The following is a 24,643-nucleotide window of genomic DNA, read 5'->3' as shown; positions in this document are numbered from 1 at the left end:
TTCAGCTTCACTTCAGAATTTCTAAAGCAACACCCAGTCAGTCAAACTGCTCCACACAATTAAAATAGCTTATTGCATTTTTTCTCTATTGTTGTACTATATAAATGTATATTCTTATTTTAAATCACAATTTTTCAAAACTATTGTTATGAATTAGGTTCTGCTGCTACCGCAGGGACAACAAATTTCATGACACATGCCGGTGCTATTAAACCTGATTCTGATATTGATATGGGAGACCCACCACCGGTCACTGATCCCAGTTACCGCAGATCGTAATGTGAGATTGAAGCCTTTTCCATATATTTGCATTCCTCAGAAATGACAACAGTTCAGTTTCCTTCTGTGGTTCCAGAGCAGAGGCTCAGTCTGTCTAATATTTCCACACAATTAAAATGGGAAATTTGTTTATTATCATCATGTACTGAGCTACAGTGAAAATCTTGCCTGACGTACCATCCACACAGATCGATACATTCCAAAAGTACATTGAGCTGATATACAACAAAATAATCACTGTAACAAAGCATTGTGGCTGCAGAGAAAGTGCGGTGCAGATAGACATATGGTGCAGGGTCACGTCCAGTTACATTGTGAGGTTGAGTCCATTTTATCATTCATTTGGCTTATAACCACAGACAGGAAGCCGTCCTTCAGCGTGCTGTTACGCACTTTAAGGCTTTTGTATCTCTCCGCCAATGTGGGAGCAAATTTGCAGCAAGAATGTCCAGGTAATGAGGTTACTTGAGTACATGACCTGCTTTTCCGAGGGAGGGGAAGTGTAGGAGTCCATGGAGGGGAGGCTTGTTTCTCTGATGCTCTCTGCTCTCCAAAGTTCTCTGCAGTTCCTTGCGGTCATGGGCAGAGCAGTAGCCATACAAAGGCGTGAAGTATCGACAAGGAGCTCAGAGACCTCGGCCTTCACCCGGCCTTGTGTAGCTGGATCCTGGACTTCCTGTCAGATCGCCGGCAGCTGGTAAGAGTGGGCTCCATCTCCTCTGTCTCTCTGACCATCAGCACACATACCCCACAGAGTTGTCTCTTTGGCGCCCTCCTTTACTCTCTGTGCACCCATGACTTGTGTTGCCACCCACAGCTCCAATCTGCTATTTAAATTTGCTGACAACACTACATTGATTGTCCTAATCTGAAATACCGATAACAATCAATCAAATGCCTTCTGACAAGGCTCGGTCCAAACAAACTTTTCACCCTTCTTCAGGAGATTGGTCAGAGAAAGAGCAATAGCAGCAGAGTTCTTACGATAATATCCATCCATTCCCAGAAACCTTCTGCCTTCTCAGCAGTCAGAATAGGAACTTGAGAAATTGCCTGGACTTTTGCCCGAACAGGAGCCAACTTGCTTTGACCTACAACATAGCCAAGACAGGTCACAGTGTCATGGCCAAATTCACTCTTAGCCAAGTTAACTGTAAGGTTGTCCTGGGAAAGCCTGTCAAATAGCTTTTCTACTGCAGAGATATGCTCTTCCCAAGTGCCACTCCCTGTAACTAAGTCATCAATATAGGTATCTGTGTGTTCTCACCCTCGAATTATAAAATCAATCATTCTCTGGGATGTTCCTGGAGCATTTTTTCCTTCCAAAAGGCAAAACATTGTATTCATACAACCCAGATGGTGTCACAAACACAGAAATGTCTCTACCTCTGTCCGTCAATGGAACACGCCAATACCCTTTCAACAGATCAATCGTTGTAAGATATTAGCCATTCCAACCTTATCGATGCAATCATCCACCCTAGGGATAGGATAGGCATCAGTTTTTGTTACTGCATTTACCTTTCTACAATCAGTGCAAAATCTAACACTACCATCATGTTTGGGCACAATAATGCAGAGTGACTCCAATCTCATTTTGAAGGCCTAATAATACCATTCTCCAGCATATACTCAATTCCCTGGTCAGCCAATTTACACTTTTCGACGTTCATGCGAAGTGGGTGTTGTTTAATCGGTTTGGCTTGACCAACATCTACATCATGTACTGCGACCGTGGTTTGCTTGGGAACATCGGGAAATAAATCTTTGTACTTCAGAATTAATTCCTTCAGCTGTTGTTGTTGCTTTGGCTGCAGATGAGCCAACTCGTTATCAATGTTTTCTAGAACAACCGAGTTCATTAGCCTAACTGGTACCATGTTTGGCTTGTGAAAAGTCTCAGACGAGTCAATTGTTTCATTCTCAGGGTTACCAGATTCATTTGTTTTGACAACAATACTCACAGATGGTGCCTGCTTGTCAAAAAAGGCTTTATCATATTTTTGTGCACCACCTGTGTTAGTTTACGTCAGTCGGGTGTTTTAATAACAGAATTCACATTATTAATTTGAGAGACTATCTCATACGGTCTATTGAATTTCGCCTGAAGTGGATTCGTCAACATAAGGCAAGCACCTTATCTCCCACCTGGTATTTTCTTTCGCGAGCCCTGTTATCAAACCAACACTTCATTTTGTTTTGAGAAATCTTTAAGTTTTGTCTCGCTAGACTACAGGCTTGGTGTAGTTTATTTTTGAACTTCAAAACATAGTCTAACGAGTTAACATGTACATCCCCATCAATCCACGGTTCCTTTTAACAAGGTCAAAGGTCACTCTGCGACCAAATACAAGTTCAAATGGAGTAAAGCCCAGTGATTCCTGTACTGACTCTCTTTCTGTGGACAAAATCAAATGTATTCCTTCATCTGGACAAAAGCAAAAGTATCCCTTCATCCCAGTCTTTTCCATTTTCAACACAATATGTCTTAATCATTGTTTTGAGGGTAGAATGAAATCTTTCTAAAGCCCCTTCTGGTTCCGGATGGTATGCAAATGATGCAATCTGTTTTGCTCCCAATTCATAAACTACCTGCTTGAATAATGCAGATATACAAATACATCCTTGATCAGACTGTATTTCTTTAGACAAATCGAATAAAGTGAAAATCTTGGTAAGAGCCTTCACCACAGTTTTAGCTTTAATATTTCTGAGAGGCATTGCCTCTGGGAATCTGGATGTAGTACACATAATAGTTAGCAGATACTGATGGCCAGCTTTAGACTTTGGCAATGGGCCAACACAATCCACTATAACTTTGGAAAAGGGTTCACCGAATGCAGGTACAGGCCACTGGGGTGAGCTCATTAGGTTTACCCACAACTTGACAAGTGCCTTTTGGAAACTCTTATTCAGGGTAAACATAACTTCATGAATTAAAGCAAACTGATCTGCTAATCCAGCAGATTCCTGCGGAGTGGCAGCATCATTTCCATCTAAATACGTCTTTATGTCATCAGGGACGCACCTTTGGAATTCTTCAATTAAAACCAAATCTCTCAAGCTAAAATCATCATTTACATGTTCAGATGTGCACCAGTGGTCAATAGACACAAATTTCTCATAAGCAAATTCCGTATATCTGGTTCACAGATTTCTTCAAATTTCTAAACTTTTGCCTGTCTGCTTCTGGGACCAACTCGTAAGCTTTGAGCACAGCCTGTTTCACTACGTCATAATATGTGGTCATAATGCGTGGCCATGTGGTTAAGGTGTTGAACTAGCGATCTGAAGGTCATGAGTTCGAGCCTCAGCCGAGGCAGCTTGTGTGTCCTTGAGCAAAACACTGAACCACACACAGCTCCTGCACATTTAAAGCCCAGTGGCGATGATTGGGGCAGCATAAATAAGTAAATAATAAGCTGCTTCAGCAACTGTCAAAGCAGAATAGGGTTGCTAAGCCTTCCCCTTAAGTACACTTTGTAAGAGAATTTTCTGTCTGCTTTTCTGCCTCTTTAGCCTGAAACTGCATCTGCCTTTCCGGAGCCTCCATCTTTAATATTTCTAACTTCTATTGGAGCTCAAGCTCACGAGGTTTACATTCAGGAAACACCTCCAACTCCTTCACTTTAAACACATCCTCAGATACATAATGCTCAGCTATTATCTTCTGCATCTGTGCCCTCCTCATTGTCAATTTCACCTTAGCAAGTATTAACGTTCTAGCAATACTCAACAACTCAATCTTTCTGGTGTCCTCTAATGCCTGAGAGGTTCACACTTCCAGATATCTATCAACATCCATTGCTGCTGGTTTTCCACACACAAGTAAATCAAAAGGGATTTCCCCAATGAAATTGATAATTAATCAATCCTTAAATTTGTCATATCCCAGACACAGCCCCATTTTGTTACAAACCATAATGCTTTAGAAATGAACCAACAGCAAAAGACTACTCCCAGTGGCCACACATTTTAATTCCACATCCCATTCCCATGCTGATATGTCTATCCATGGCCTCCTCTATTGTCAAAATGAATCCAAACTCAGGTTGGAGGAACAACACCTTATATAACGGCCGAGTAGCCTCCAACATGATGGCATGAACACTGACTTCTCTAACTTCTGTTAATGCCCGTCCTCCCCTTCTTACCCCATCCCTGACATATTTAGTTGTTTACCTGTTCTCCCCCTCACTCTGGTACTTACACCCCCACCCTTTTCTTTCTCCCAAGGCCTCCCTTCCCATGATCCTTTCCCTTCACCAGCTCTGTATCACTTTCGCCAATCACCTTTCCAGCTCTCAGCTTCACCCCCACCCCCTCAGGTCTTCTCCTATCATTTGCATTTCACCCTCCCCTCATTACTTTCAAATCTCTTACTATATTTCAGTTAGTACTGTCGAAGGGTCTCGGCCCACAACGTCGACAGTGCTTCTCCCTTCTCCCTGCCTGGCCTGCTGTGTTCTATCAGCATTTTTTTTGTGTTTGTATTTCCAGCATCTGCAGATTTCCTCATGAGTGTTATGTGTATGTATGTGTGTAAATATAACTCCCAAACTTCTGAGCTCAGGGGAAACAAGGCTTGGAGTCTGGAGATGTTAAAGTATTAAAGTTCAATTAATTCACAGAATAGGTGATGTGAGAGAGATATTTTTGTAATCCAGGGTAAATGTTGAGAGAAGGCAATTATGTTGTATTCCACAGGTTCCATGGTGGTAAAAAGAGAGAACAGTCGCTCTAGATTTTATCCATCATCTTTACAAATGTACATACGAATTATCACCTAAAGTGAATTGTCATAAGTGGTATCATCAAATGAATGACCACGCCACAGCCAGGCAAGGCTTAACACATAAGTCGTCTCCACAGGATATCCCAAATCAGATCCACTCCTGTGGATCAAATGAGGTGACAACCACACATTCGATGTACGGTGAATCGATAATTAGCCCACCCTTGTGAGCGAAGGAAAGTTCCAAACAGTGATCCTTGGCTACTAGTTCCCTGGTTTTGATCCTTCCATTTTTCCTCCTTCGTCTCCGTCTGACTCTGAGTGTCTGTGTCCTCAGTTAAAACTAAACAAGCTGCGAGCGATGTAAACAAGCTGCAAGTCAGACTGATTCACTTTCTTAATTTCTCTCTCTCTCTCTCTTAAAATGACAGTCTACAGCAAACAAAACCAAAGGATTCATAACAATGGCCTCTCCTTACTGTGAACTGACTGGTGTGCCAAGAGGTGGGATGACTGAGTGAATCCTTTCCCATATTCTGAGCCTCTCTCTAGTGTGAACTCGCTGATGACTCTGTAGGGTGGATGACTGAGTGAATCTCTTCCGACAGAATAAGCAGGTGAACGGCTTCTCCCCAGTGTGAAGTCGCTGGTGTCTCTGCAGGGTGGAAGAGTCAGTGAATCCTTTCCCACACACTGAGCAGGTGAACGGCATCTCCCCAGTGTGAACTCGCTGGTGTCTCCGTAGGTTGGATGACCGAGTGAATCGCTTCCCACATTCTGAGCAGGTGAACGGCTTCTCCCCAGTGTGAACTCGCTGGTGTCTCCGTAGGGTGGAAGAGTCAGTGAATCTCTTCCCACAGTCTGAGCAGGTGAACAGCTTCTCCCCAGTGTGAATTCGCTGATGTACCAGTAGGATGGATGACACAGTGAATCCTTTCCCACAGACTGAGCAGGTGAATGGCTTCACCTCAGTGTGAACTCGCTGGTGTCTCTGTAGGTTGGATGACAGAGTGAATCCTTTCCCACAGACTGAGCAGGTGAAAGGCTTCTCCCCAGTGTGAACTCGCTGGTGACTCTGTAGGGTGGATGACAGAGTGAATCCTTTCCCACAGACTGAGCAGGTGAATGGCTTCACCTCAGTGTGAACTCGCTGGTGTCTCTGTAGGGTGGATGACAGAGTGAATCCTTTCCCACAGACTGAGCAGGTGAATGGCTTCTCCCCAGTGTGAACTCGCTGGTGACTCTGTAGGTTGGATAACTGAGTAAATCTCTTCTCACAGACTGAGCAGGTGAACGGCTTCTCCTCAGTGTGAATTTGCTGATGTACCAGTAGGCGGGATGACAGTGTGAATCCCTTTCCACAGTCTGAGCAGGTGAACAGCTTCTCCCCAGTGTGAATTCGCTGATGGACCAGTAGGGTAGATGACAGAGTGAATCCTTTCCCACAGACTGAGCAGGTGAACGGCCGCTCCCCAGTGTGAACTCGCTGGTGAGCCATTAGGTCAGATGACAGAGTGAATCCTTACCCAGAAGTTCAGCAGAAGACCAGCCTCTGCCCGGTGTGAACTGATTGGTGTGTCCACAGGTGGGATGACCGACTGAACCCCTTCTCACACACAGAACAGGTGAATGGCCTTGTCCAGTGTGAACTTGCTGATGTACCTTTAGTTGAGATGACCGAGTGAATCCATTCCCACTGTCTGGGCAGGTGAATGTCCTTTTTCCTGTGTAAAATGATGGGCATGCCAGTTGGTCAAAATCACCGAGTGAATTCCTCCCGACAGTCTGAGCAGGAAGGGTGGACAATTGGATCCCTTGCTCCACTTCTTAAGTATCTAGGCAGAGACAACAAAACTGGCGTGTCGTGTTTGAGCTTCCTGGAGATGAATTCCTTCTCATTTTTAACCTGTAAAAAAATTTACAAAATCCATCAATGGGTTTAGGACAACATTTCAGATGAGATTACTTGAGTTGCCAAGGTTTGATCTGGTATCACACGGTTACAGTGAGGTTCACCCAGAGAAATCATCTCCTGACTGGGCAGAGTGCTGGAACCTGGAATGACCATCAATACCCTGATACTCTTCCTGTCTCAATAACAATGGAGCATTTCTGTCGTCTCCAATCTGTGACCTGGCTCATTTTGACTCCCTCCATTGGTATTATTCCTGGCTCCTGCTAAGCGGCACGTGTTCCTTGTCCCACAGTGACTGAAACACTCTCATGCAAATTGTCTTTCTTGACATGCAGCTGGGATCTTCTCTTGTGTATTATTAACAAAATGCCACAATTTTAACGCCATTTAAAAAATTCCTGCTGAAATGACTGGTTGACCGCACATCTGTTAAAAGGACTTAGAGTGAATTTTTGTATTATTTCAGGTTCTTGTCGCAATCATAGAAAATTTCAACACAGAAACAGGCCCTTTGGGCCATCTAGTTTGTGCTGAACTATTTAAACAGCCCACTCCCACACCCCTACCATCCAGGTATCTACACAAACCTCTTAAACGTTAAAATCGAGCTCGCATGCACCACTTGTGCTGGCTGCTCATTCCACAGCCGGATGACCCTCTATGTGAAGAAGTTCCTCTCATGCTCCCCTTAACATTTCACCTTTCACCCATAACCCATGGCCTCTGGTTGTAGTCCCACCCAATCTCAGTGGAGAAAGCCAGCTTGCATTAACACTATGTGTGCCTCTCTATCACAATCAAATCTCCCCTCAATCTTCTACATTCCCAAGAATAATGCCCTGATTTGTTCAATCTTTCCTTATAATCCAAGTCCTCCAGACATGGCAACATCCTTGTGTATTTTCTCTGAAATCTCTGAACTTCTTTTACATCTTTCCTGTAGGTAGGTGACCAAAACTGCACATAATACTCCAAATAAGGCCTCACCAATGTCTTCTACAAGTCAACATAACATCCATCTATTGTTGTCACTACTGTGGTTCATGAAGGGCAATGGGCTAAAATATTTCCTTCCATCCCTATCTAACTGTGATACCACTTTCAGTGAATTAAGGACTTGTATTCCCAGGTCCCTTTCTTCTACAACACTCCTCCGTGCCCGATCAGTCACTGTGAAAGACCTCCCTTGGTAGGTCAGACCAAAGTGCCACGACTCACACTGGTCTGCATTAAATTCCATTTTCCATTTCTCAAACCATTTTCCCACCTGGCCCAGATCACACTGCAAGCCATGAAAGTCTTCTTGCAGCTGCTAAACCCCCAGTCTTGTTGTCATCCACAAATTTTCTGATCCAGTTAACCACACTATCATCCAGATTACAGATATAGATGACAAACAACAACAGATCCAGCACTGATCCCTTTGGCACACAACTAATCACAGGATTACAGTTATAGAGGCAACCATCTGCTACTACACTGTGGCTTCTCCCAAAGACAGTGTCTCATCCAATCTACTGTCTCATCTAGAATGCTGAGTGACTGAACCTTCTTGACCAACCTCCCATATGAGACTTTATCAAGTGCCTTGCTAAAGTCCATGTAGACAACATCTACTGCCTTGCCTTCATCCACTTCCCTGATAACTTCCTCGAGAGACTCTGAAAGATTGGCTAGAGCCATACTGTCTATCCTTTATCAGTCCACATCTATCCAAATACTTACAGTATATACTTGGTTCCTGCACCCACATTCCAATAACTTTCCCAGTTCTGATGTCAAGCTCACCAATGGATAACTTCCTAGTTTATTTTACAGCCTTTCTTGAACAGCAGAACAACATTGTCTGTCCTCCAATCCTCCAGTACCTCACCTGTCACTAAGGATGATTTAAATATCTGTGCTTGGACCCCAATAATTTCTGCACTTGTCTTCCGCAGGGTCCAAGTGAACAACTTGTCAGGCCCTGGGGATTGATCCACACTAATTTGCCTCAAGACAGCAAACCCCTCCACCTCTGTAATCTGTACAGGGTCCATGAAGTTAATGCGGCTTTGCCTCACTTCTATAGACTCTGTGTTCATCTCTTGAGTAAATACGGATGCAAAAAAAATCTCCCCAAGTCTAGGCTATCCTTCATGTGGATTACCATTTTGATCTTCCAGAGGATTAATTTTTTTTCCCTTGCAATCTTTTTTGCTCTTAACATATCTGCAGAATCCCTGAGGATTCTCCTTCACCTTGTCTGCTGGGGCAACCTCATGCCTTCTTTTATTTCTTTCATAAGTGTTCACTTGAATTTCCTGTATTTCATAAGTACCCCATTTGCTCCTATCTGCCTGTACCTGGTATGCACCTCCTTTTTATTGATCTGGGAGAGGAAAGCCAAAGAGGTGATAGATCTGCATGGAGGGAGGTGGGGGTAATGAGTGTTAAACTAAAGTTGCAGGGGGAATGGGAGCCTGAATAACAGAACAGATGGTGGTGGGGTTGTGGAGAAAGATGTTGTTCAGGCCTCAGACAAATTTCAGGAATGAAAAAGTTGAGCATGGTGCAGTGAATATGCTGAGCCCTGTATATTTCAATACAGGGAGCAGTGCAGGAAAGGTGGATGAGTTCAGTGCATGGATCAACACCTAGAATCAACACTAGGACCTGGCAACTGTGGATTGGGACAGGCTGCTTTATGGCAAAGGTGTGCTTGGTAAATGGGAGGCTTCAAAGCAAAATTTTGAAAGTAGTAAGCGGGTATGTCAGAATAAAAGGTAAAGATAGAAACTGTAGGGAAACTTGGATTGCACGAGATATTGAGACCCTGGTAAAGCACAAAATGGAATTGCATAACAGGGATAGGCAGTCAGTTTCTTATGGAGTATAAGAAATGCAAGAGAACACATAAGAAATCAATCAGGATGGCTAAAAGATGGCATGAGGTTGCTGACACAGAAAAGGTGAAGGATAATCCTCAGGGATTCTAGTGATAGATTAAGAGCAAAAGGATTGCAAGGCACAAAGTTGGTCCTCTGGAAGACCGGAATGGCAATCCACGTGTGGAACCAAAGCAGATGGGGGAGATCTTAAATATTTTTCCATCTCTCTTAACTCAGGAGATGGACAAAGGGTCTTTGGGAGTGTGGAAACTCGGCATTAACCATTTCAACCCTGGGGGAAAAAACACTCCTCTGGCCACTCACATGCTCAATACCCCTCATCATTTTATACACCAAAAAATGTCTCTAAATATAAACAAGGAAATTATACATTGCACAATCTACTTTCCACGATTCAGTACATTTACACAGACAGGTGTGTAAAAAGGGCCCAACGAATATCAGCAACAAAAAGGCCCAATTCACCAGAACCACAAACTGTTCCTGCTGCTATCATCCAGGACACGGTACCACAGCAAAAGGGCCAACAGGCTTCGGGACATCATCTTCTACCAGGCCATCAGACTGATTAATTCATGCTGATACAATTGCATTTCGATGTTATATTGACTGTCCTATGTACAAACTATCTATTATAAATTACTATAAATTACACATTGCACATTTAGATGATGTAAGGTAAATATTTCTACTCCTCATGTTTATGAAATATGTATCTAATAAAGTCAATTCAATTCACCCTCTCCACTATCTGTTCTGTCATTCTGGCTCCCATTCCCCCTACAACTTATTTTAACCACATCACCCCCTCCCCTGCTCACTACCACTAGCAACTCTTACCACTAGGATATTCATCCCCTCTTGTTCTGTTCCTCTAACTAACAAATCCCCTATCAGTCTTTTGACTTTCCTCTGCCAGGTAATTCCCCCCACAGCTTCTGAAGTGGTCCACTTGTTGTTGTGTGAAATGGCCACAAGAGTACTCTGCGATGCCTATTTAACCTCATTCCCCTTCCTGACCCTCACCCAGTTTCCTGTGTCCTGCACCTTGGGTGTAACTCACCTCTCTTCATGTCATATCTATCACCCCCTCCAACTGCTGGATGATATGGAATTCACCCATTTCAAGCAGCTCATTGAAGTGCAGGGTTACAAGTTGCAGCTGGATGCACATCTTGTAGGGGAGGGCATCAGGGACACTGCAGGTCTCCCCTCCTTCCCTCGATTAACCCTCTAATTTGTAATAACCAGTGTGCAGATAAATCTTGTACTGTGTATTTTTTACCCAGTGACAAGATGTGCACAAAGAATTTTATATAGAGAGGTATTCATTTTCACGGCTAGCAAAGCACTGTCAATAGGAACTTTGATCTCCTCTGGGTTTGATCGAGTTCATCTGCACTCTCACACAACCTGTGTAGCAGGCCTGTAACAGGAAATGCAGGAGTTTCTCACCAATGCTTTTGCACATTGTCCATATGTGGTTTGCTTGCTAAATTACACTTTAAGAAGTCAGATTTCCAAATATCACTCCACTTCTTCCCACTTGCAAATTCTCCAGCAACTTTTGCATCACCAAAATGCAAACAGGCATCACTAGTTTCTGTGTTCTACATATATATTCCCCCTGAACCCGTCCCCAATGACTGACGGTGGTGAACTCAGTGAATGAAATCCCAATGAATACGAAGGGAAGGGCAGTAGTCTTTCTGTCTCACTGGAGTCTGGCACATTTGTGATGCGAAAGCTACTTGTTGCCCAGGGCAAAGGTGTTTGATATCATTACGAAGCCAGAGAGAATGGGACAAAACATGTTCTCACCGGTAGAAAAGTCCAGAGCAAGAAGAGGTAGAGGAAGCAACACACACAAAATACTGGAGGAACTCAGCAGGCCAGGCAGCATCTACGGAAAAGAGCACTAATGCTGAGTTCCTCCGACATTTTGTGTGTGTTGCTTGGAATTCCAGCATCTGCAGATTTTCTCTTGTTTGTGTTGGAGGTAGAACAAAGGTGATTTTCTCAACTGCTGATGTAAAAGATTTTGTTCCCTTTCTCCGAGTACCTAATCCTTGCATTTAGATAGCTGGAGCTCAGCTCTGTCTGAGAGATCCATCGGTTCCCATTCCCGCATCAGCCGGAAGCTCCCCGGGGCCCGTGTACGGATCGTGGAGCTGAGAGAGAGGGAAGAGGGCAGGACTGTCCCGGGATTGCTGCCCACGGTGTCCGAAATTCAGAGGAATTATCCTGAAGTCGGTATTTAAGATAAAAACACAATTAATCGCTCTTACCGGCAACCGACATTTTCAAAGCCTTCTGTGCACTGCGCGCATGCGTGAAACTCAGGGACGTCCTCAGCCTGACGCCTGCGCATTTCATCGGCGCTTCAGCGCCGGCGAAATTCTTAACGAATTGCCCTATGGGTAATCACGGTGCCATTAAACATTTCTGCAAGCACCATTTCAATATCCATACCTCATTTTTTTTTATCTTGGGTATAGAAAAAATCTGCAGCTGTTTTAACGCAGAAAGCGGCTCCCATAAGCAATATACTCAATATCAACGTGTATCTAATGCCAAAGTAAAATGCAGATATAAAACATAGGAGATTCTGCAGTTGCTGGAAATACTGAGAAAACATTTTCTACGTATTCCTCTCCAAAATTTCTGCCTTATCTGTTGATTTCCACCTGTGTTGTGCACAAATTAACCACCTTTTTTTTCGATCAACCAATTTCCAAATGCTTCTAATCTTTCACTTTTAACCACATCCTGCTGGTCTTATTCGTCCTCCTCCTCTGGACCCCATTTCTCTCTGGAGCCCCTGATTCAGGCTGGCAACTCTTTTGTTTCTGACTCTGCACCATCGAAGATTCACTCGCGAGTCTGCTGTCAGACTTTAGAGGTGCATTGTGTTACGAGACCGCAGGTTCGTTTACTGTGAGTGTCGCTTTAAGTGCCTGAGTGAGGCGGGGCTCTGAAGTCAGACACAAGCTGCGGCAGCCTGAGGGAGCGGGAGAGGCAGAGGGAGAGGGAGAGGGAGAGGGAGAGGGAGACAAGCTGTTGGAACTTCAGCGTGTGACTGCTATAGGCTGCAACTCTTCCATGCCCAAAAGGTACGGTTGATCTCATCATCGGCACGCAGTGCACAACGGATGTGTGACTATCACTTCGTATCATCCATATGTGTGGATTTGCTGGAGTATCCTGTGGTATCACTTTTGTTGGCCCTTACCTGGAATCGGGGTGTTCTGTGGTAATTTCTAAGTGGATTTCCGAGCTAATCGACGGATAAGATCTTTGGCGACTGTTATTTCGTTTACCCAGCGTGGAATGTGTGTGGAATTCTTCGTAATTGCCTTCTCTCTACATTCCCTTTATTAGTAACTACGCTATACAGCAATATAAATGCAGATATATCAAACAGGTTAGCAATGATTGTGTGTGTGTGTGTGTGTGTAAATAGGAAAGCCAAGCTTCTTCACGCCTCGGGGTGAATGGATACCGTCTTACGGTGATGAGTGAAGTTCGGTTCAGTTCGTGGGATTGAGTCGAGTAGTGATGGAGAGAGAGAGAGGGAGAGTTTTGAGTCTTCAGGTAAGCTGACGCCGTCGATAGTCCCTTCGTCCTCCGAAATCCTTTGGAAGTCACCGACTGTGACCACTACAAACGGGACCGTTCTTCTGTGGTGGAGTTATTAACCCAGGCGAGGGATGGACACACGAATAACTCCCCACCGGTCACAGTCTTTTCACACTGCGAGAGCCACTGATCGATACTCCTGATCGATCCTCCAAAGCCCACCTTTTTCTGTGGACACAACAAAGCTCATTCAGTGTCCAAAACCATGTGTCTGGAGGTCTATCAGCGGACCTCTTACTTATCTCACCGTACTGAGCCCCAGCTGTCCATCAAACAGTTCCTCCCTTCTCTCTCTGTAAGAACACAGAAGCTGACAGTGTCCTTGTAAAAGTGTAAACAAGCTTGCAGAGAAAGCATAACACCATCTCCGAGCACTCACTCACTCACTCTCTCTCTCTCTCTCTCTTCTTCACTCTCACTCTCACTCTCACTCTCACTCTCTCCCTCCCTCCCTCCCTCCCTCTCTCTAACAAGGTGTTCGGTATTGAACAACTCCCTCTCTCTTTTCAAAAACACAGTTCATAGGGGTAATTCAGGCCCCCTTCACAATACTAATAAAGATAATTGTTTTAACATCGAAACCAGACTCCGTTAGTGATCTATTGCTGCTGGTATGTAACAATTGCAACAACCCAGCTGTCTGAGGCATAGTCCTTTAAAATTGGTGAAAATGACCCAAAACGTTGAAAAGAGCGGGGAAGAAGGAGTTTAACCAACTTCGTCCGGAGCCCTGAACAACGTCACAACCACAGTGAGCTCATCGTCTTGTTCAGCCCGGAGAAAATCATGCAGGAAATTCATGCAGGTGGATAAGATGATGAGAGCCATTGGTCGTGTGGATAGCCAGAGGCTTTTTCCCGGGGCAGAAACGGCTAACACGAGGGGGAATAGGGTTAAGCTGCTTGGAAGTAGGTACACAGGAGATATCAGAGCAAAGTTTTTTAAGCAAAGAGTGGTGTGTGTGTGGAATGCACTGCCAGCGACGGTGGTGGAGGCGGATACAATAGGGTCTTTTAAGAGACTCTCAGATAGGTACATGGAGCTTAGGAAAATAGGTGGCTATGTGGTAGGGTAATTCTAACCAATTTCTAGAGCAAGTTAAATGGTCGGTACAACATTGTGGGCCAAAGCATCGGTAAAATTTTGTAGATTTCTGTGATTCTATGAAATTCAAGGGAAATCTCCTATCCCACTGAGTGGTGACTAATTGCAACCTGTCATCTCAGGGAGGGTGAGAGGAGAACAGCAGGGGTAGATTTTTCACATACTGATATGGAACAGAAACATAGGTAGGGACCAGCTGGGCCGAGTGGCCTCTCAAGCGAGACACGGGATTTGATACAAACTGATTTATCATTCACAGATCCACAATATTAAACACCAGTCTAGTTTAAGGCTAACATCAGCAGAACAGACTCCTCCAATGCTCAGTGACCAGGTTTCAGTCCTGGGTGCGATGAGCAGCCGCAAGAACTGCAGAATCTGACAGTAACAGTCCCTCATAAACCTGCAGCTGCCTTCAGTCACCGTGATGGTTAAACATTTAACACGGAGCTGATTTGAACTTCCACCCTGGTGTGAAGTTGCTGGTATTGCAGCAGCTGGGATGATTGAGTAAAACTCTTTGCTCACTCCGGACAGAAATGTGGCCTCTATTTATTGTGAACTCACCGGAGCATCACAAGGTGGGTTAACTGAATGAGTCTCTTCGCACACACGGAGCAGGTGAACGGCCGCTTCCCAGAGCGAAGCTGTTAGTGTATCTGCGATGCCCGACTGAATCCCTTCCAAAATGAGAGCCAGTGAATGACGTCACACTGCTATAACGTCATGGCGATGTATCCAATCAGATCACGGGCATGGACACATGTTCGGGCTCTCCTTGTCGCGAGTGGGGCGCTGTCTTCTCCAGCATCTCCGCCTCCACATTCAAGAATCGGCGGCTTTCAAGCGCTGGTGAACTGACAGATACAGCGGAACTAACGTGTTGTTGTGTTTGTGATTCCCATAGACAAATCCTTTGCCTTTTCTACACTGTTAAAAGCTTACAAAGCACATCAGAGGGTGAAGGACAACATTTCAACTGAAATAATTTTAATCTCCATGGTGTCTTCTGATTAAAACACAGTCACATCTCAAAGTAATTTAGAGCAACAAGATTTCGTCTTTTAAATGGCCACAGTTCCGGCATCAGGCACAATATCAAACTCTCTGCTTCTCTCTCTGTATCAAAATGGATCATTCCTCCCCTTCATCAGTCTGTGACTGGGCTCAGTTTGTCTGTCTCCTTCGCGTTCTGAGCATGCGCCACACACCTACTGAGATCACATTTTATTTACACGGCTGTGACAAGAGACTTTCTGATTATTATGTCCCTCCTGGCATTTGACGGTGGCAAACTCAGAGTCAGCAATGGTATTGAACATCGGGAGTAGGTGATTAGGCTTTTTCGTTGGAGATCGATAAATTGCCGGTAGTGTGTGGCTGGATGAGTGGGTCGTTTTCAGACTGGAAGGAGGTAGCGTTTGGAGTACCCCAGAGATCAGTCCCTGACCACAGTTGTTCACAGTTTAATGTCCTGGCGGAGGCAGCGAGATGAGAGATGTCCCAGTCTGCTGGTGACGCAGAAAGAGTGGAGTTGGGGGAGGGGAGGCCATTCACATGCAATTTCGTAGCTTTGCAATCAGTACATAGAGCACTCTGGGGCTGCAGTGGCGGGTTCCAATCTGCTAATTAGATTTGCTGACGGCAGTACACGACCGAATCCCAAATAATAACGAGGCAGCCGACAGAGAAGAAGTCATCACCCCGACACAGTGGTGTCAAGAAAACAACCTCTCCCTCATTGTGACAAAAACACAGGAGCTGGTTGTGGATTACAGGAGGAATGGAGATAGGGACCAAATTCAACATTTCCAAGTCTGTTTTTGACACAAAATGCATATTTTAATATTGATCATGACGCAATGTATTTTATATATTGTTGATGACATAAAACATATTTAGATTGTTACTGACAGAGAATCGTATAATTTGTGTTCCGTGTGTTATCTGAATGTACTTGCCTGTGATGCTGCCGTAAGTCAGTGTTTCTCTGTACCTGTACCTTCCCGTATTTGTGCACTTGGTAATAAATTCAACAGGACCTGAGAAATCTCAGTGAGATTTGATTAGTGATGATCATCTTGGCAGCTCGGTAGGTCGAATGTATGCGACAGTACACTGTTAAATGCAAAACCCTGAACAGTGTCGATGATCAGTGGGATCTTAGACTCCGTGCAACGCTCCCTGAAAGAGACTGCACAGATTGATCGGGTGGTTAAGAAGGTAAATGGCGTGGTTGTCTTTATCAGTTGAAAAATTGAGTTCAAAAGTCGGAAAGTTGTGTTGCGGCTGTTACGAGCCTGCGGTCGTACTGTGACTGTTTCTTTAAGAGCGCCGGCGTGAGGAGGCGGGGCTATGACGTCAGTCACAGGCTGACAGCGCTGACCGTGGACTGAACCATCAGAGAGAGAGAGAGATCTGCAGACAGGCAGTCGGAGGGGGGGAGGGAGGGAGGGAGGGAGAGAGGGAGAGGGAGGGAGAGAGAGAGAGAGAGAGAGAGAGAGAGAGAGAGAGAGAGAGAGAGAGAGAGAGAGAGAGAGAGAGAGAGAGAGAGAGAGAGAGAGAGAGAGAGAGAGAGAGAGACTGGAAAAGCGGATCGCTTCAGTTAGTCGCAGCTGAGGCTTGGAACTCTCCTGTGCCGACAAGAGTGGGTTGATCATCGGTATACGGAAACACAAAGAACGTCTGTGGCTGTCACTTCGTATAATCCATAGGAGTGGATTGTGAAATATCTTGTGTTAACCCTTGCCTGGGTATGTTGTGTGGTAACCCCGGGAAGACGGTGTTCCTGTGACAGGTCACTTTCATTAACTCGTATGTGGACGGATTCAGCGGGGTAAGAACTTCGTCGACGGTTATTTTGAAGTAACGGCCGTTTCTCTACGCTTCACCCTGGATTACAAATATCTCTCCCATCATTTATTCCGTGGATTACTGAACTTTCCTACTTTACCATCTCAAGACTCTAAGCTTTGTTCCCTCAGGCTCGATAATCTGGGGGTTATATTTACACATATATACACATAATACTTTCCTTTATTTCGTTAACTTACTAAGTTATAAGTAGACACTAAGAGTTGTTTTGACATCAAAACCAGACTCCAGTGTGAACTCTGTTGCTGCTGGTTCGTTTCTAAAACGACTCAGTTCGTAACACAGTTTTATAAAACTAGTTAGACCACATCTGGAGTGTTTCATACAGTTCTGGTCGCCCCCATTCTCGGAAGGATGTCGGGGCTTTGGACAGGGTGCAGAAGAGGTTTACCAGGACCCTGCCTGGATTAGAGGGCATGAGCTATAACGAGAGGCAGGACAAACTTGTGTTGTTTTCTCCAGCGCGGCGCAGGCTGGGGTGAGACTGGATGGACGTTTATAAGATTACGAGAGGAATAGATAGCGTAGACAGACGATATACTTTTCCTGGGGGTTGAAATGTCTAATACATTTAAGTTGGAAGCAGTTGTGAGCGGCAAGTTTGCTTCTTTCCACAGAGTGGTGGGTAATTGGAGTCACCGCCTCCACCGTCACGTGATCCCGCCTCCTGTTCACGTTGTTCCGTAGATCTGCAGCATCTGCGGGTCACTGCTCTACGTGTCCGTGTAGCTTCATCTTTCGCCCGTTCAGACAAGGCAGTGAGATCCGGATCTGTCACGTCCTCTCATTGTGGTGGACAATATGCTTTTTTCTGCAATATTTTCAGCATGTTTCATTCCACTGTTTTTATCTGCTGAAGTGTAGCCGATGTTTCTGGGTGTCTGACCCATTTATGTGAGAATTTAGCCTTTTGTATTTATCTGCGCTTCTCATAAATGTGTACAGTTCAGTTAAGCTTCTCTCCACTACTTCCAAAGCAACAACCCAGTCAGTCAAATAGTCGACACAACTAAAATAGTTTATTACATCTTTTTTCATTTTGTACTATTTATATAATTTAACTATGTAATAATTATATTCTTATATTAAATCACAATTGTTAAAATCTATGGTTATGAATTAGGTTCTACTGCTGCCGCAGAGACAACGCATTTCATGACATATGCCGGTGCTATTAAACCTGATTCTGATATTCATATGGGAGACCCACCACCAGTTACCTGATCCCAGTTACCGCAGGTCGTAATGCGAGATTGAAGTTTTTTCTATTTATTTGCATTCCTCAGATATGACAACAGTTCAGTTTCCTTCTGTAGTTCCAGAGCAGAAGCTCAGTCTATCTAATATTCCCACACAATTAAAACGGGGAATTTGTATATTCTTATCTAGTACTGAGCTACAGTGAAAATCTTGCCTGATGTACCATCCACACAGATCGATACATTGCAACAGTACATTGAGCTGATATATGACAAAACAGTAACTGTAACAAAGCATTATGGCTGCAGAGAAAGTGTAGTGCAGATAGACATATGGTGCATGGTCACGTCGAGTTACATTGTGAGGTCGAGTCCATTTTGCCATTCATTTGGCTTATAACCACAGACAGGAAGCCATCCTTCAGCCTGGTGTTACGCACTTTAAGGCTTTTGTATCTCTCCACCAATGTGGGAGCAAGATTGCAGCAAGAATGTCCAGGTTATGAGGTTCTTTGAGTACATGGCCTGCTTTCCCGAGGCAAGGGAATGTAGGAAGAGTCCATGGAGTGGAGGCTTGTTTCTCTGATGTTCACTGCGCTCCAAAGTTCTCTGCAGTTCCTTGCAGTCTTGGGCAGAGCAGTAGCCATACGAATGCGTGAAGTATCGACAAGAAGCTCAGAGACCTCGGCCTTCACCCTGCCTTGTGTAGCTGGATCCTGGACTTCCTGTCAGATCGCCGTCAGGTGGTAAGAGTGGGCTCCATCTCCTCTGTCTCCCTGACCCTCAGGACGCATAACCCACAGGGTTGTCTCTTTGGTCCTGTCCTTTACTTTCTGTGCACCCATGACTTGTGCTGTCACCTACAGCTCCAATCTGCTAATTAAATGTGATGACAACACTACATTGATTGGCCTAAATTCAAATAATAACTTTCAATCGATCAAATGCCTCCTGACAAGGCTCGGTCCAAACAAACTTTTCAACCTTCTTCAGGAGATTAGTCAGAGGAAGAGCGACAGCAGCAAAGTTCTTACAGAACTTACGATAATATCCATTCATTCCCAGAAACCTTGTAGGAACCTTCTCAACAGACAGAATAGGAACTTGTGAAATTGCCTGGACTTTTGACCGAACAGGAGCCAACTTGCTTAGACCTACAACATAGTCAAGACAGGTCACAGTGGCATGGCCATATTCACTCTTAGCCAAGTTAACTGTAAGGTTGTCCTAGGAAAGCCTGTCAAACAGCTTTTCTACTGCAGAGATATGTTCTTCCCAAGTGGCACTCCCTGTAACTAAGTCATCAATATAGGCATCTGTGTGTTCTAATCCTCGAATTACAGGATCATTCATTCTCTGGAATGTTCCTGGAGCATTTTTCCTTCCAAAAGGTAAAACATTGTATTCATACAACCCAGATGGTGTCACAAATGCAGAAATTTCTCTACCTCTGTCCATCAATGGAACACACCAATACCTTTTCAACAGATCAATCTTTGTAAGAAATTTAGCTTTTCCAACCTTTTCGGTGCAATCATCCTCCCTAGGGACAGGATGGGCATCTGCTTTTGTTACTGCATTTACCTTCCTATAATCAGTGCAAAATCTAACACTATGATCAGGTTTGAGCACAATAACACAGGGTGAGCAATCTGCTGCTAAAGGACTAATAATACCATTTTCCAGTATATATTCAATTCCCTGCTCAGGCAATTTACACTTTTCTGCATTCATGCAATATGGGTGTTGTTTAAGCGGTTTGGCTTGACCATTATCTACGTTATGTACTGCGACTGTGGGTTGCTTGGGAACAATGGGAAATACATTTTTAAACTCCAGAATTAATTTCTTCAGCTATTGTTGTTGCTTTGGCTGCAGGTGTGCCAACCTGTTATCAATGTTTTCTGGAACAACCGAGTTCATTAGCCTAACTGGGACCATGTTTGGCTTGTGAAAATTCTCAGACGAGTCAATTGTTTCATTCTCAGGGTTACCAGATTCATATGTTTTGACAACAACACTCACCGATGGTGCCTGCTTGTCAAAATAAGACTGTATCATATTTATGTGTACAACCTGTGCTGGTTTACATTGGTCGGGTGTTTTAATAACACAATTCAGATCATTAATTTGAGAGACCATTTCATACGGTCTATTGAGATTCGCCTGAGGTGGATTTGTCAACATTCTTCAACATAAGGTAAGCGCCTTATCCCCCACCTGGAATTTTCTTTCCCAAGCCCTCCTATCAAACCAACACTTCACTTTGTTCTGAGAAATCTAAGTTTTGTCTCGCTAGACCTCAGGTGTGGAGTAGTTTATCTTTGATCTTCAAAACATAGTCTAACAACTTAACATGTACATCCCCATTAATCCTATGTTCTTTAACAAGGTCAAAGGTTCCCTCACTCTACAACCAAATACAAGCTCAAATGGAGTAAATCCCGGTGATTCCTGTACTGACTCTCTTACTGCAAACAAAAGCAAATGTATTCCTTCATTCCAGTCTTTTCCATTTTCAACACAATATGTCTTAATCATGGTTTTGAAGGCAGAATGAAATCTTTCAAAAGCCCCTTGTGATTCTGGATGGTATGCAGATGATGTAATTTGTTTAGTTCCCTGTTCATAAACTCCCTGCTGGAATAATCCAGATGTAAAATTACTTCCTTGTTCAGACTGGATTTCTTTAGGCAAACCAGAAAAAGTAAAAAAATTTGGTAACAGCCTTTGCCACAGTTTTAGCTTTAATATTTCTGAGAGGTATTGCCTCTGGGAATCAGGATGTAGTACACATAATAGTTAGCAGATACTGATGGCCAGCTTTAGTCTTTGGCAAAGGGCCAGCACAATCCACTATAAATTTTGAAGAGGAGTCACTGAATGCAGGTTTAGACTACAGTGGAGCCACTGGGGTGACCTGATTAGGTTTACCCACAATTTGACAAGTGTGACAGGTTCTGCGAAAGGTCACAACATCTGTCCTCAAATTAGGCCAGTAACATTTTTTGATAATCCTGTTTAGTTTTATTCACTCCAAAATGTCGATGTAAGGGTATACTGTGGGCCAAAGTTAAAATTTCAGTCCTATAAACCTTAGGAACTACAACTTGGTGAACAATTGCCCATTCCTCACTCGCTGGTACAGCAGGTGGCCTCCATGTCCTCATTATCACTCCATCCTTGACATATTTAACTGCTGTTGTTTTTTTTTTCTCTCTACCCATCACTCTGCCTGTTCTCCATCTGCCTCTGGTGCTCCTCCCCACTTTCTTACCCATGAGGCCTCCCGTCCCATGATCACTTCCCTTCTTCAGCTCTGTATCACTTTTGCTAATCACCTTTCCAGCTCTTAGCTTCATCCCAGCCCTTCCGGTCTTCTCCTATCATTTCGCATTTCCACCTCCCACCACTACTTTCAAATCTCAGTATCTTTCATTTCAGTTAGTCCTGACGAAGGGTCTCTGCCCGAAACACCGACAGTGCCTCTCCCTATAGATGCTCCCTGGCCTGCTGTGTTCCACAAGCATCTTGTGTGTGACTGTCAATATACTACCCATCTGTTCCGTAACGTCCAAAGGCGAGGTGTTATTTTCCAACTGGACTCCACTGATACCCCAGGATACATTTTCACTGATCACTTTTCAGTGGCATATATTTCAAACATTTCACTTCCACCGTGGGGATCCCGGAGTAAAGCATCACTGGCAATTACGTTGTCGAAAGGCTAAACAATATAATTGTGGCTGGTTTGATCAGAATGTCCGGCCGTAAGACTTTAATAAGGTGATAAAGTTAAGAGTGTTACTGGAGAAAGATCGGGAGTTATTTCGGAGTAACTCTACACGGGCTGCGCGTTGAATCAGGGGCGGAGCGTTTTCCGAGATAAGTATTTATTCCTGACGTTGACGTTACGGATGAACCTCCACGGCCAGTTACTGACCCTTATGCAGGCGCGGGATATTTCGCCCACGTTTTAATTTTACATGGAATCACAACCACTTCAATATATTGAAATGGACCGTGATCCCAACTCTGTACCGATATGAGATCTCCCACCATCACCTCGTCTCAAAACTAAAAAGTGCCCAGTTTTCCTGTTCTACATTACCGTCATTATATAGGAAGATTTTTACCATACTTTTCGACATTCCCGCAGAACTGCGATGTCAGAGTTGTGATCAATTCTTCCTCCTTGGACCTTTAACAGGAATGGAATGAGCGATACCAATGGTAAGATATTTGACTTCTGTCTGCGCTGCAATATCACCGGAAGATCACAGATTGAAAGTTTTAGGTGTTGATGTTACCAACTGTTTCCACAGTTGTAACTGTACTGAGCACAAATATTTGCGCGTCTGACGTGTGGTTGCTGTGGTGCTGCTCGCGACAGAGAAAACAAAGAGAAGCAGAGAGATTGAATGCATGTGAGATAAAGAAATAGAGAGAGATGGGGAGAGGCAGACTGAAAAGGTGGAACCCAGAATACTGTGGTGGAGAATATGAACGGAGAGTCTGTATGGTGAGACGAGGAAGGAATGGAATACAGGGGTGTGGAAAACGAAAGCGATTTGCTATTTTAAAGTAGGTTTGAAATTTTTCAGCACAAAGTTATTTCTGATGTTGCTCTGGATGGGAACATTTGAGGTGTGAGCTTCGTTGAAACCACAATGCATCCTCATGCGACAATACATGACAATAGGGTTGAAGGCTGATTCTCCCGTTACGCAGTGTACGTTATCCACGAACCTCCTTAGGTTTAAATCCCTTTATGGTCTCCTGTAAATTAAATATAATTTCTATTAATTCTTCCTGCTTTAATTTACCTTTGCCAGGTTTGAAATACAATGCGCTACTGCAAGAAAAGAGAATGTTCATTATTTTTACAGCTGGATGCACATGACAGTAAACTTGAACACAAACTGAAAATTTGAGTCTCAAGTTCATTTGAAGCACTGAAGCCCAAACAATGTTTCTGCCCAGGATTGAACTGGGGACCTTTCGCGTGTAAAGCGAACGTGATAACCACTACACCACAGAAACCGTGCAAAGCGCTCAATGCTTTGCGCTCTTGGGCAATGACCCGAGACATCGCCTCCCCGCCCTGCTCTGAAGTACAGCAATAAGTACAAAACATTGCCCACTGTTCCTTTCCGTTCTCAGTAACACGTATTATTAGTTTAGGAACTTATTCCCTGGAGTATGGGTATAGGTAGAGTGTTACAGGGATGTGGCAGTGGAACGAACCCAAGTGCTGAACACGGGCGTGGAATGGGTGGCAAGGGAGTCATTACCTGGAGTCTTGGTTTTCGTAGAGGATTCAGGAAAGATGCTGGATTTGTAACTGATCGTCCTAAGAACCATGGCACGAGATTACTCGTACACGAGTCGACCAGCGAGCTGGCAGCTCCTAGTTATGGTCACAGGATATTTACACTGCATTTGCTGATGGAAAGCAGGTGTTGGTATTTAGTGGAAAATGGGAATGATTGGGAAATAAACGACGTGATTGAGGCCCAATTCCGGAGGAAGATAACCAGGAACTAGAAGTGATCATGGCAGTAATCCCCCGCCACACAATGGGAGGCTCCGTGCGATCCTCCAGGCCTGTCTGAATTGTCCCGATGAAAGTCCTGGATGAGGGAACGGTCTAAACTGAAGGAGCGGGGGACCCAGGAAAGCTCTTCTGGACCCTTCCCAGTCCACTAGGTATTGGAGACACCTGCCCCTACGGCGTACATCCAGTAGTCTTCGGACGGTGTATGCCGGATGGTTGTCGATGATACGGGCAGGTGGGGGAGTCCCAGGTGGGGGACACAAGGGGCTGACGGAAACTGGCTTTATCTGAGACACTTGAAAAGTTGGGTGGATGCGCATGGACCTTGGCAATAGTAGGCGGACCGCTGTGGGATTGATAATCCTGTCAACCTTGGATGGTTCCAGGAAGCGGGGGCCGAGTTTCCTATGTTCGTTTTTGAGCAGGATGTCCTTGGAGGAAAGCCACAAC

At 44.3% G+C, this 24,643-nt stretch overlaps 1 protein-coding gene and 1 non-coding gene across 2 annotated transcripts; both read right to left on the bottom strand.

The window, feature by feature from the left end:
- Window positions 1–390: 390 nt before the first annotated feature.
- Window positions 391–12,174, bottom strand: LOC132389006 (zinc finger protein 229-like). Its single transcript, XM_059961425.1, has 2 exons — window positions 12,109–12,174; window positions 391–6,920 (listed from the first exon to the last, which is right to left on the bottom strand). The coding sequence occupies exon 2, from the start codon at window positions 6,510–6,512 to the stop codon at window positions 5,490–5,492; it is 1,023 nt and encodes a 340-aa protein (XP_059817408.1). The 5' UTR covers window positions 6,513–6,920; window positions 12,109–12,174; the 3' UTR covers window positions 391–5,489.
- An 11,432-nt stretch (window positions 12,175–23,606) lies between these two features.
- trnav-uac (transfer RNA valine (anticodon UAC)) lies at window positions 23,607–23,679 on the bottom strand. The gene has a single exon. It is a non-coding gene; the product is annotated as a tRNA-Val (tRNA).
- Window positions 23,680–24,643: the final 964 nt, after the last annotated feature.

The sequence above is a fragment of the Hypanus sabinus genome, unplaced genomic scaffold (assembly GCF_030144855.1).
Source record: "Hypanus sabinus isolate sHypSab1 unplaced genomic scaffold, sHypSab1.hap1 scaffold_458, whole genome shotgun sequence".
NCBI classification, from domain to species: Eukaryota; Metazoa; Chordata; class Chondrichthyes; order Myliobatiformes; family Dasyatidae; genus Hypanus; species Hypanus sabinus.
Note: the sequence above shows the minus strand (reverse complement) of the source record. Positions and strands in the feature narration are given on the sequence as shown.

What these genes read in the sequence shown, in the direction of transcription:
- LOC132389006 (XM_059961425.1), bottom strand. Translation starts at nt 6,512, where the DNA reads ATGGCTCACCAGCGAGTTCACACTGGGGAGCGGCCGTTCACCTGCTCA.